The 13,644-nt window shown below is 42.3% G+C and overlaps 1 protein-coding gene across 1 annotated transcript; it reads left to right on the plus strand.

Moving 5' to 3' along the window:
- Positions 1-2,143: 2,143 nt before the first annotated feature.
- trib2 (tribbles pseudokinase 2) lies at positions 2,144-10,154 on the plus strand. Its single transcript, XM_037750982.1, has 3 exons — positions 2,144-3,523; positions 5,232-5,524; positions 7,879-10,154. The coding sequence occupies exons 1-3, from the start codon at positions 3,254-3,256 to the stop codon at positions 8,351-8,353; spliced, it is 1,038 nt and encodes a 345-aa protein (XP_037606910.1). The 5' UTR covers positions 2,144-3,253; the 3' UTR covers positions 8,354-10,154.
- The last annotated feature ends 3,490 nt before the right edge of the window (positions 10,155-13,644 follow it).

Genomic DNA, 13,644 nt, shown 5'->3' on the forward strand with positions numbered 1-13,644 from the left:
ACCTCTTCCGTCCCTCGCTTTGTAATGTATTAGGGGGGCACAATTCTGAAAGATGGGGATTTGTTACAAGAGACACAGCCCTGTGCCAGCTTTTAATAAAATCTGTGGTCAAAGATTTTTTTTTCCACACTTGGCAAAAATCTGTAATACAACCCTACCTTTCTTTACATTTCAAAAATGCACATGTAAGCATTTTTTTTTCTTCAAGGACAAAGATTTAACCACTGATTAATGTTGTCGCACTCTTAGACCCTCTTTTCTTTTTGTCATTGTGTGTTTCATGCTCCTATATTGCATTTTGTATTTTCAAAGGTCTTGTTCATCACATTTTTATGTAGACAAATTTAAAAAAAAAAATACATCCACAGGGCCTTTAGAAATGTGCCGAATAAAAGTATGGCTTTTCCTGAAAAAAATTATTATGATTGTGAATTTAAAAAAATTGGCGGGTCCAAAATGATTGTTTTATTTATCTCTGTGGAATTTATCTAACTTTTGATTCCAACTTCGAACAAGGCTTGTGAGCCAATAGTAAAATGACGTAGGTGTCATGTGGTATCTCTGGGTCGTCAGTTAGTGTGGAAAAAACAGATTATGACTGGGCTTTACGGTAAACGCCTGTTGTGAAGTAAATGCAACGGAACGGTGGAGGGAGAATGCAACATCTAGTGGCTGAATGTTATCAATGTTATCAATAGCACCTTTAAACCTGCAGTAGGCAGAACGTTTTTGGCATCGTGGGCAAAAAATCCATAATAACCTTTCAGCATATTGTAATTCAAGTGTTCTGAGAGAAAACTAGACTTCTGCGCCACCTCATGGCTCTGTTTTCAGGCTTTAAAAAATCTAGCCCGTGATGGGAGACTTTGACCAATCACAGGTCATTTCATTGAGAGAACGTTCTTATTGGCTGTACTCCGGCTGATGGGTGGTGCTTGGTATTTCCTCAACTGATCTCAACATGGCTGCTGGGTCACAAACTTTCTCATTTTACAGCTAAACAATACACTACAAGATGTTTCTGAAAACATTTGAAGTGAGAAATAGGCATTAGAGTAACAGAATATTGATTCATATTTGATCAGCGCTGCCTAGTTGAACCGTTTGATTGGAGTTTGTGAGTGATTGACAGCTGCTCAGACACGGCAAGGTTTCAGAAATCCAAGCCCCCATGAAGTAGTGGCCAAATGGTGTCTGTCATGTGATGCCATTGGGCCCAAAAAAAAGCCCTTATTTAAATCGTTAGGTCCTAATAGCTGTAAAACGCACAAATAGCCAAATCCAGAGTTATTTTCCTTCCTCCGTTCATGTGAATGAGACCCAGACCGAGGCTGGAGTGAGGGCTGGGAGGCGGAGTTATCAAGCCCTGACGACAGCATGACGGCTATGACCCCGTGACCCAATGGATGCGGAAGATCGCCGGAAGATCCGTGTCAGTTCCACTCGGAAGTCGAGCCATTTTAGCATCATGCGCCACTGAGCAACTTTCATAGGAATGAACGGGGCCCCGCCTCCAACGCTGTATCCCGTTCTCTTGCAGATGCCATTAGGAGCACCGGAGGACACAGAAGCACATGATTTTTTTTTCAGATTACCTGTCTCATGCACTACTAGTCAGCATATAATGACGCGTTTTATATCTTTTATGTTAATCATATTTGCTCAATTTCTACCCACTGCAGCTTTAAGTAAATACAGCCTAACATAATGGCGGTGTTTTCCATTTCACCATAATGGTGTCGATGCAACCTGCACATCAGTACTGTATATAGCTGTGCAGGATGGTGTGTATATATCTGTGTGTGCTATTGTGAGAGAGAGAGAGGGATCCCCCCCTTTGCTTTCCCTTGAATGACATTTCAGGAGGAAACACATTTGTAACACAGCACGTATACAGTAGCTATACTCTCACTTTCCTCCCCCCTCCTCCCTCCACCTCCACATCCATCCACCATCCACCATCCAGCATCCCCATCCAATTTACCAGCGTGTGATGCATTTAGATTCCTGGGGGTGTAGCCACACACACACACACACACACACTTACATGCTTCTCACATGACTGCACTGCATATTATTATAACTCAGAGTCAGGGAGCCAATGGGGTTGCAGATATAGGAGTGACGTCAGAGGAGGCAGGTCTGCACCCTCATGCATGCATGTGTGTGTGTGTGCAGAAGAAGAAGCCCCCTCTGCAGGCAGGCAGGCAGCAGCTCTCCGGCTCTCTGTACAGCAGGCGCAGTGTGTGAAGTGTGTGCAGCCTGAATGGACTAGATTTCCCAGCCACGTAAGAAGCAAAGAGAGAGAGAGAGAGAGAGAGGATGTCCTGCTGAATCAAGGGATAGGCCTGGGAAAGTCTACCGGCCGTCCCTTCCTTCCTTTCTTTACAGCATTAAACAGCAGACATACAAGATACTTTGTTTCCATTTGGACTACTAGACCAAGAGGACGTCGACGACTCTCCGCAACACACAAAGAGCTGCAGCTTTATGGGCTTTTCTCTGCTCTCGGTGGTAGAAGACAGTCACCGTGCCGTGCATGGATATATGTGATCCTGGAGAACACTAGGCCGTCGCACTGACCTGGAAGGAAGCTAACTAGTTAGCTCTGCACCTGCTAGCCAGTCCATTTGTCTGTCTGCTTAAAGCTATATTTAGCTTTTGCAAAAAAACTTGCTTTGTATATTTTTTTTTTTTCTTTCGTGTGCATGCAAAAGCTGCAATATTGTTTCCATTTTTACGAAACGTGCCATTAACAATTTAAACCGGTGAGATAAGCTAGCAGACATACAAGCTGCTGCTGCTGCAGGTTTAACTTCGCCTCAGCCTTTCATTCATTGTAAAGCTCACTTATAGGTCTCCTTTGTTACCAGTAGCTAACGTTCATGAAATTGCAGCAGGTTTTTCAGTGGACTTGGAGTGAGTAAGTCAGTCATTTTTTAGCCTGGCCTTATCTCCTTGAATGGAAAACAAAGGGGTGCAAATGAACAGCTGAACTCTGCAACACATACTACCTTTTGTGTGCATGAACACCAAGGAGCCAGCTTTGCCACATTATCCTGCAGCAAGGTGCATTTAAATTTTTTTTTTTTTTTTTTTGTATTCAACATTTACTAAAGCATTTGTGCTTTTCCAACAAAAGTGGTGCACCTAATCCAGGAGGAAAAGAAGAAGAAGAACAAGAAGGCCCCCCCATCCACCATCCTCCTCCCCCTCTCTCTGATTTTGTGGAGTTATCCCACTTTAATTCCTCATGAACATACAGAGGTCAAATCCAATTAACATTTCACGTTATGGCAGATCGAGGCACAAATCGCACGATTTTGAAGAATTGTCTTGCTTGAGGACTACCGAGTCGCACCAGAGCTTCAGCCCCAACCTCGGCTCCCCCAGCCCGCCGGAGACCCCGGACTCCTCGCACTGTATCTCCCGCATCGGGGACTACCTTTTGTTGGAGCCGCTGGAGGGAGACCACGTTTTCAGAGCCGCCCACCTGCACAGCGGGGAAGAGCTCGTATGTAAGGTTAGTACAAGCAATATGGTACCTTTTTATATGCTGATTTACTTCAAACAGGGCTTTAGCAATGTGAGATAAGAACATAAGGTTTCTCACCTTTTGCATTCACTACACTCATGCATGGATATGGCTTTATTCCAATGCATATGACCCCAAATGTAATGATCATAAGGTTTCTCACCTTTTGCATTCACTACATACATATGCATGGTTATGGCTTTATTTGCTAGTCTTTTGTATGCTTGTGTGCTGATGTGTATGTATGTGCATATGTAATTGTATGAATATGTATATGCTTGTTTCTTTATTTTTCCCATTTTTTTATTTAATTATGTTTCATTGTATTCTGCTGTATATGATGTGAATTTTCCTTGGAAAGCACACAAAAAGTGCTCTACAAATAATATTATTATTTCAATGCATATGAGCCCAAATGTAATGATCATACCATACAGAGAAATATACTTTGGTGCAGCATAGTCCACCCCTGAACTTTTTTTAATAATTGCTTGCATTGTAAATAGAGAGCAGGCTCAGCAGCCTAATGGAAAAAGTGAATGGGGCGAGCTGCGTGGTTTGGATTGCATGATGTAACGTTGACAAAGGAGTGAGTAACCACGCACACACTCCTCTCCTCTCTCAGTGCTATTCTCGCTTACCCATGGCTTCTCTCTTTTCATAGTGCAATGCTATGATCGTATGATTTCACCCTTTGGTTTTTTATATTTGGTTGCATATGCATGGTCATATTGGCACATATTAGTGGGATTGTAATCTTTTGAGCACTGAGAGAAAAGCAAACAGGAGCTATAGGGAACTTTAAAAGTTCAGCCAGCTGCTGTGACATTGGCTCCAGCATTGACCCCCTTTACCCATAAGAAATAAACCACTTTCCCTCAAGGTTAAGGACAAGCTCGTGGCCTTCCCTCGCCACCATTTATAGCCCGTATTGACTTTGGTGTATAACAGATTATAAGGGCAGTGTCCCTGAGGTACAGTCCAGCTTAAGCAGGCCTAAGTGGCCCTGATGAATCGAGAGATAGTTATATGCACCGTTGGACTCATAAGACATGACATATCCAATAACCCGTACCTTTTGACTCGCTCTAGATAATGTTTCGTCATGGCAATAACAAATTAATGGCCTTTGGCTCAGCCCTGTGAGCTAACTGCCTTTTGACCTCTTCTCCCTTTGTGCCGGTTTCCATGCAGCACCAATCAATCCCCCACTTCCAGGGTTGATCAATCCTTCCAAGCTGGAAGCCTAGGTCACAACTTCAGATGTGGAGAGCTGCAGGGTGTATTTGTATTGACTAGTGCGAGCAGAGGAGCCCTCTCACCTGAACTGGTTGTGCTGAAAGTCAATGGGGGGTTACTATGGAAACAAAAGAGACACTGCAACCCCTGCCTGCAGTACAATACCACTCACTAACACGATGCTTTTTCCCTCTGTGCGGGCTTACTTCCCTCTGCCAAAAGAGTAAACACAAGTTTGGTCTCACAAGAATGCGGTTAATTGTGTAAATTAAAGGACAATTTGAAGCTCTTGCAGTTAGATTTAATGGTTCTGTCTCCAAAGTGGGAAACATCCTGACACCAAAACAACCACCTAATGAGACAGTCACACTCATAAATCACCCTAGATTAAAAAAAGAATCTACTTGGTTAAAATGTAGTCTGTGAATTTAAATGTTGTCTCGTCTTATGATTGCAGGTTTTTGACATTGGCCGATACCAGGAGTCACTGGCGGCCTACTTCGCCCTGGGCCAGCACCAGCATATTAACCAAATCCTGGAGATCTTGCTCGGGGAGACTCGAGCCTACGTGTTCTTTGAGAGGAGCTATGGCGACATGCACTCTTTCGTCCGCACCTGCAAGAAGCTGCGGGAGGACGAGGCTGCCAGACTCTTCTATCAGATAGCCTCGGCTGTGGCACATTGCCACGACAACGGACTGGTCCTCCGCGACCTCAAACTGAGGAAGTTTGTCTTCAAGAATGAGGACAGGTGAGTTCTGCAGAAAACATAAGTCTCTGTTGCACATCAACTATCACTTTGGCTTTTTTTTTCTTTGTTTCATCTGAACATGTTGCATGTGATGTAACTGCATAATGTAACCGTGTCAGTGGTACCGCTGTTATGTCTCAGCTTACACGGAGGATAGTGTAAACTGAGACGATCTGAGACTGGCATGCCTCTCCCAGATGTTATGCAGAGTACAGGAAACATAAGCCCTTTGTGTCTCTCCGAGCTATTTTGGTAGATTTAGTAATGGGTATGACGCATATATCAGGGTAATATATGGCATATGGGATCACATATTTTTGCAGTTATTCCAGCACGGACAAAGAAGTTACCAGGACTAGCTTTTGCACGACAGACGACCAATTAAGGCAAGCTTTTGCCACTGCTGCACTTCTGTAGTGATCAGCAGGAGAAATCTGTAGAATCACACTTACACAACACAGGTCTGCTGACCCCTGGTGGCAGCATTTGAAAACTACACGCATAAAATCCAGGCATCTGTTGCCACAGCAACATGGGAGCACCTTTTTTTTTTATTAATGAAAATATTTTTGAAAGATGTTGCTTCAGTCAAATTAATATTTTATTACACTTTTTTACTTATGTCAATGCTGAAGTTTCTTAGGGAAACTTCTTTACAGCCAGTTCTGATCTGTCAGACTACAGACTGCACATCGATGCCCTCTATCTGAGAGTGTGACGTCAGACTTTGGCACTAACTGTGGAAAAGGGAAGTTGAGCTGCCTCATGTACGGGTCCAATGACCTTGAATGTCACACCAGACTGCTCATGAGCTGGGACGCCTCCCCCCCGCCCCCCTCCCATTAAATGATTGATGTTGGGTGAATTTTAAGAGTGATAGTGCAGGGCAGTATTGGGTCACATTTACTATATGGCCTGTCAAGAATTCTCGTACACCTTTTCAGTCCTCCGGGCTCAGTGGACCGTTTTAGAGACCGAGACACTGAGATCTGCTCTGGGCCTGAACCCAAGTGTGTGACAAAAGGCTGTAGTGAAGGAAAAGGAACAAGACCAGACATAAAATGATACCTGAGCAGGCCTCCTCAGCATGTTCTAGCTCCCTGACCTGATTTTGTCATACCGCTGTTAGCCTTTGACCAAACAGCAGGCTGTTTAAAGAGCAACGGTCAAAGGTTGGCCTCGAGTGGAATCCAACACAGCTACTGTTGATCTGCTCCTCCTGCACCAAGCTCATGGGGCATTTTAGGATCAGCATGTGTTACATCCCATATAGCTTAAAAAAAGACAATGAACTACTGTTAAAGTCTTGTTTTATTATTATTTCTAAGTCATCTTAGCTGTAGTAGCATGTTTGCACATGTTCTTCCAAATGAGCTGTTATCAAAGCAGTATTTAAAAAAGCTCATCGCTCTTTCTCTCGCACGAACAATGGGCATTTGGCTCAAGGAAACAAAAGAATTTTCCCCCCGATTTGCAAATGTGAAAACGCTCTACGGCATATCAATGAAAGTAAATTACCACTACTGACAATGAACCAGTGAGTGGGCTAATGTGAAGGTGAATGCACATGTCACATTTGGCAAAAAAACACACCAGTGCTTCTTGGTTTCCGTTTTCCCAGTTGCTCCCAGTAGATACTATCTATCGCACACCCCGGCTCTTTGTCTGGCGCATCGTATCTCGTGGACCTCACACGCAGATGGCAGCATTTGCACAACCCCATAAGTGTCTCTTACCATGCACATGGAACATTTTCTTGCCCGAGCCTCTCCAGATTCTTTAGTGACAACGCTTCTGAACAACCAGCCATTATTATCAGCACTCAAGGGTATTGTAGCTGCTATTGTGGGGTTTAGAGAAGAATGCAAATAGATGCTATTTTGAAGGGGGAAGAGCAGGAGAGAAAGAAAAAAAATCCACATCGTCAGGTCCTTGATTCTCTGAGAACAGTTCAGTGCTTGCAACTTAAGACGATCAGTCACCCGTAATTGTGTTTCTTTTGAATTGTGGAGGTCTTTTTTGGAAAGCCTATTTCGACGTCAATGTTTTTGGCCGGGCTTTTATCTAAGTGAAAGGAAATGTCAAACGTAAGCCTTGAGCATTATGTGCTCTACTTCCTCTGATATCCAAAAGCGATGGATCTAAAACACTTAAAATGCCCATCAGAGCAAATTACACCACTTGAGTGTCTTTTTTTGTATTTCATCTTTTGTTAGTTGGCATCCAAAGATTGGAACTATGATAGCAATTATCACTTAACATTTACATTAACAGATTATTCTGTGTAATCCATTGTTTTGTAAAGCGGTGTAATAATGTTCAGTGTGTTTTTGTTTCCCCCTGTGTGTCTCCAGAAGCCTCGTGAAGCTGGAGAGCCTCGAGGACACATATATCCTGGACGGTCATGATGACTCCTTGTCAGACAAACATGGCTGCCCAGCCTATGTCAGTCCCGAGATCCTCAATGCCAACGGCAGCTATTCGGGGAAGGCAGCTGACGTCTGGAGCCTGGGCGTCATGCTTTACACCATCCTCGTGGGGCGCTACCCTTTCCACGACGTCGAGCCGGGCTCTCTGTTCAGCAAAATCCGCAGGGGCCACTTCAACATCCCCGAGACGCTCACACCCAAGGCCAAGTGCCTGATCCGCTCCATCCTCCGCCGGGAACCCGCAGAGCGCCTCACCTCTCGGGAGATCCTGGAGCACCCCTGGTTCGCCTCCTCCGGAGCACTAGGGGGCGCCGCGGTGCACGGCAGAGGAGAGCGAGAGCAGGAGCAGATGGTGCCTGAGGTGAACATGGAAGAGGAGCTGGAGCAGTTCTTCAGCTGAGCAAAAACACCAAGCACAAAAAAACGGACGACTCCGCCACGGTCGGCTCGCCAACGCTCACACAGCGGAGCCAAAAAACAGTAGTTTAGAGATTAATAGGTGAACATTTGTCACTCATAATAAAGGTGTTTCCATCCTGTTTCCTTTTTCCACCATTTTCATGGAAAACCTTGAGCCTGGCATGACAAATGGCATCTATACGTCGCCTGGCGACGCGAGCTCCCACTCGGGGACGCCGCTGCCGCCAGACATGCAAGTTGCAAACAATGTAGCAAATGTTCTTTTTTTGGATCTGTTTGGTTTAATGTGGTGCTCATAAAAGTAGACACATTCACCATTTTTGACACTATGGAAAGCATGAAGGGACATAAAGAACACAGGAAACCAAGGAGAGCAATTCAAAGTGAACTGACAAAGTGCAACACCACACCTTTTCTTACAGATTTTTTTGTTTGTTTTTTTGTCATAGCTTTAGGTGGTACCAATTTAAAACCACAGACCCAGGGTCAGGAATCACAACCCCAAGTTCTATTGTTAAACAAATACACGGTGATTATATCTGACCTGGGACCATTGGTTAATAAATGGAGCAGCTTAGGCTTTTTCTCATCATCATCAACATGGTTGGCGTCGTCTTTGTTTCATGGTTCAGTTTTGTTTCGTCGTCTCATTTGTCTCCGTTTATCGATAATTCTGACATAGTCACTAAACTCCTTGATGGCCTTGTTTTCAGTCATTTGTATGTTTCTGCCTCATCTTTACCACACTTCATTCACCACCACACTTTTTATTTTTCAGCAACATTACTTTCAGTCATTTATTTGTTTTTAAGCTATTCCACTGTGTTGTTACTGCTGCTTTAATATCACTCCCTAAAACCTCAATCTTAAAAACAGTTCTGTCTCCAAACCCTGGCATCATGCACTTGATGTGTTGTGTGAATGGACGATTCCACCTCCTAAAAAAAAAATTAGCTTCCTCTTATTTAAATTCTTCAGTTGTAGGAACGAGAACGTAACATTTATTTAAATTGTAACAGCTATATATATATTATATATAAATAAATATAAATATATATATTTAAAAACTACATTGCAGGGTTTTTCTTTATTCAGAGATTCCTTTTTCATGTATGATGTAGGCAATATCTTGACACAGGACAGACGCAGAGAGGAAAATGTCTGTCTGAAGTTTTTTGGAATACACAATATCTTCTGTGCCAGTATTCCGGTGCCCCCGACAGCCCACGCCACCCGGTCTCCCTCATTTCTTTTTAAAAACTTGATACGAGATATTCAGTGATAGTATTGCTATGAACATGTTCACTCCAGGACCCCCATGTTAGTTTTCTACTGCCTGCGTAGGTTCTGTGAAACGGTCAGAATGGGTACCAGTGGACATGTTTTGTCGTATCTCAATGTTACTTGAATTTGTGTTTTTATCTAGTCATCGGCATGTGCCCCATGAATGCTATAGCCTGCCTAGCAGGGAGGGGAAGGGTGGGGGGGAGGAGGGTGCTTGTTTTTTAAGAAAAGTTAAAAACATGAAAATTCTCAATTTGCTACTTTTCTGAGTTGCTTTTCAATAAAAAAAAAAAAACTATTTGCTTTTATTGTTTTTGTAGACTGAGCTACCTTTTATTTAAGTTGGTGCTGATTTTGGTGCTAATGTTTTAGTCCTCTTTTGTTTCATGGAGGGGGGTGGTGCATGGTGGGATATCTGCCTCAGATGTTCTGATTGTATCGTAACAGATTCTGGTGTTTTGTCCAAATTTATTCAGTAAATAAATTGTGAACTGCTATTTGACTTTGTTGTTCTTTTCCATGATCGGCACAAAGCTAGTTGATGACACAACATGCAGCATTACACCTTGTCGTACTGTACAGTTTTACCGAAACAGAGGTGTGATGTGTTCATTTTATGTCTGTCAATCGATTCATATATTTAATTGCGATTAATCGCATGATTGTCCATAGTTAATCACCATTAATTGCAAATTTCTTATCTGTTGAAAAATGTACATTGAAAGGCCATTTGTCAAGTATTTAATACTCTTATCAACATGGGAGTGGGCAAATATACTTGCTTTATGCAAATGTATGTATATATTTATTATTGGAAATCAATTAACAACACAAAACAATGACAAATATTGTCCAGAAACCCTCACAGGTACTGCATTTAGCATAAAAAATATGCTCAAATCATAACATGGCAAACTGCAGCCCAACAGGCAACAACAGCTGTCAGTGTGTCAGTGTGCTCACTTTACTATGACTTGCCCCAAACTGCATGTGATTATCCTAAAGTGGGCATGTCTGTAAAGGGGAGACTCGTGGGTACCCATAGAACCCATTTTCATTCACATATCTTGAGGTCAGAGGTCAAGGGACCCCTTTAAAAATGGCCATGCCAGTTTTTCCTCCCCAAAATTTAGCGTAGGTTTGGAGCGTTATTTAGCCTCCATCTCAACACGATAGTGTGACATGGTTGGTACCAATAGATTCCTTAGGTTTCTTAGTTTCAGATACCAGTATCTTCACTCACTAGCTTTAAAACTGAGCCCACTACACCCTAAAAATTGCAAGTTTTGTTAATGTGTTAAAAAAAAAAAATATTGGCGCTAAAACTAATTTGCGCTAACACTTTACTGCGTTAACTTTGACAGCCCTAGTTAATTTATACAATTATAAAAGTGTGTGTTACATTGGTATTATGTTACAAATATTCATTAAATTATGAAATGCAAATCTAAAGTCAAACATGATCTCTGACGTCTCAATGGAATAATCCGTAAAATTACATTCTGATGGCTTATCAACGGATTCATATTCTTTGATATTTGACAGGAAGACGGGAGACGGCTTTTCATCCCCCGAGCCACTTCTAAGTGATTCCAGCTCTGGGGATGTGTGGAGATTTTTCAGTCCTTTTCATATCCATGTATTAAAAAAAACAATTATTTTCCACTTCCAGTACACTCCCAGCCAGTGTTCCCTGACAAAAGCACTCCCCAGTTCATCACGAGATTGCAATCACCGACAGAACTTGAATGGATTCCAAATGAGCGAGGAGAAAAAGGTTTTTTTGCTCCATTTGAACCGCTCTGTCAGCCCCACTTCATCTAAGTGATTGCACACATGAGGCACGAGGAAAAAGCTCTTTAGTCCAATAATTTTCCTGGTGGCACTCTTGTGAGAGACCCTCAACTGCAGTCCTTTATTTTTCTGTTCAGTATGACAACATTGCAGTTCAGCAAGGCTCTGCTGACCTCATGCTGTCTTTGAGGAAGAAAATCACTTCAGATTGCATTTGTTCATACATTGTGTGTATGTGGACCAACATCTGTGCACATGTGTGGCTGTGTGTGTGTGCCCAGACATCTTCAACCTGTCATGTTCATGTGAGTAATCCTGATTAAGGTTATGTCTATCAGACAAGGCATGCAGCTGCTGTCATGGCCCAAATTGTCTATTTCCATGTCTTAAAACAGGATAAATCAACATCCTCTGGCACACAATGACAATTTAAAGTCATCCGTCGCTGCTCAACAACACCTGCTGCTACACTGTTTTGTGTTTCTTGGTTTAGAGGACACATTTTTATACGCGCCCTGCCTCGTCTTCCAGCTGATTCCTCTGAGCTGACAAAAGATGAGACGTTATTGAAGAATGAAAGTGATTTCACAAGCGAGGTACTGTGAGCTTCCTAAGCCAATCATATTCATATTCAGGCAGCTACATCAAAAAGGTAAGTAAATGGAAAATAGATGTGTTACTGTGGCACCGTGTATTCAGATTTTTGTCAACAGTTTATAATCACAGCGCGTCTGAAAATGACAACTTGCTATCCTGCAAATAAAGGATGCAAGAACAAGAGTGGACAGGTCGTTTCCCCTTATAGACCTGAGCTAGTGAATGCTAGCCTGACCTCTAGTGGCGTGAATGATGTAAGTAACGGGTAGACATGTCTCAATGTAAATATATTCAAAGTGAATAGTCCTGCAATCAAAATGATATAAAATAAAAGTGTAGAATATGGTCTGCAAAAAGGTAATGTCTTCATCATGCAAAATACATATTATTGGATAATTATCACTGATGCATTCTAATGTGGTTACCATTTTCTAGTAAGTGGTTATAAGTTGTAACTTATTAAAGGTTAATGAATACTTTACAGATGCTTTGTAGATCAGTTAAAAGCCGTTAATAAAAACAACTTTGGGGTGTTTATCCTCCCCGGCATCACACTTGTTTTTGTTTTTTTGTCTTTTTAATTAAATTAATCATTTGACCTCTGACCTTCTGGAAATGGGTTACAGGGCATCTGGACCATAATTCATTTATTAACAACAACTTAGTAACATCGTCAACTGCATACTTGATGATTACTAAGAAACACTGATCAATTACGTGTGTACATTTATAATTACTTTCCAACTTTTGCTGATGGATTTTTAAAAAACAAGAAATGTCTGACCCTTTATTAGACTTTATAAATGACTCAACAGCTAGATATATCTTTCACAACTTGGCAACCCAAAGTTGATCTTAGTAAAGGGGTACTCCGACAGCAGTAATGTACTTCAATAAAGTTGGGGAACTCACAAGAGACATATATTTAGAAGAGAAAGGTCAAAGCAGCAGTGGCCGAGACACTAGACTTTTAGTGATTAATATGGGTCAAACTCCAAAAACGCCTACATTTCCCATGATACAGCTGGACTGGTCTGTTATTATGCTGCATTCCATTTGAATTAGGTAGTCAGAATTTCCAAGTTCCCAGTCGGAAACTTCAACTGGAATGCCCCCTGAAGTCGGATTTTCAACTCGCAAAGTCGGACGAACCTCACCAACCCGGATCTCTAAATCCAAGATGGCTGCTCCGCGCATCAACAGTAAAGAAGCTGCAGTAAATACTGTTTATTAGCACTTCTGCCTCATTTGTGTCTCATTAAATCAGCCATACACACAGCACTGTCCAACTTATATCTGTGGACATGTTGCCACGCCGTTTGTGTGCACAAAATACCGGCGTAATGCGTTGTTATCAACTGGTATTGCTAACAGTGGCTAACCTGGCTAGAGCAAACCCCATTTAGTTTAAGATTTGTTGTATTGGAACAACTTGGGTGTGACGTGTGTCATTCCCAGCTCCGACCTTCGATTTCCGAGTTAAATTGAACTCAGCATTAGACCCATCCTGCCTACAAATGTCCACTAAGTCAAACCTCACGCCTCCAGTTAAGGTTTTCTGATAGAAGCCCAAACAAGCCCTTCTCAAGCCCAAAC

The sequence above is a fragment of the Sebastes umbrosus genome, chromosome 18, assembly GCF_015220745.1.
Source record: "Sebastes umbrosus isolate fSebUmb1 chromosome 18, fSebUmb1.pri, whole genome shotgun sequence".
In the NCBI taxonomy this organism is placed as follows: domain Eukaryota; kingdom Metazoa; phylum Chordata; class Actinopteri; order Perciformes; family Sebastidae; genus Sebastes; species Sebastes umbrosus.

Excerpts from the sequence above, each read along its gene's own strand:
- trib2 (XM_037750982.1), top strand. The coding sequence starts at position 3,254 with ATGAACATACAGAGGTCAAATCCAATTAACATTTCACGTTATGGCAGA. Across the intron at positions 3,524-5,231 it reads GGGAAGAGCTCGTATGTAAG|GTTTTTGACATTGGCCGATA; the intron begins GTTAGTACAAGC and ends TTATGATTGCAG. Across the intron at positions 5,525-7,878 it reads GTCTTCAAGAATGAGGACAG|AAGCCTCGTGAAGCTGGAGA; the intron begins GTGAGTTCTGCA and ends GTGTGTCTCCAG.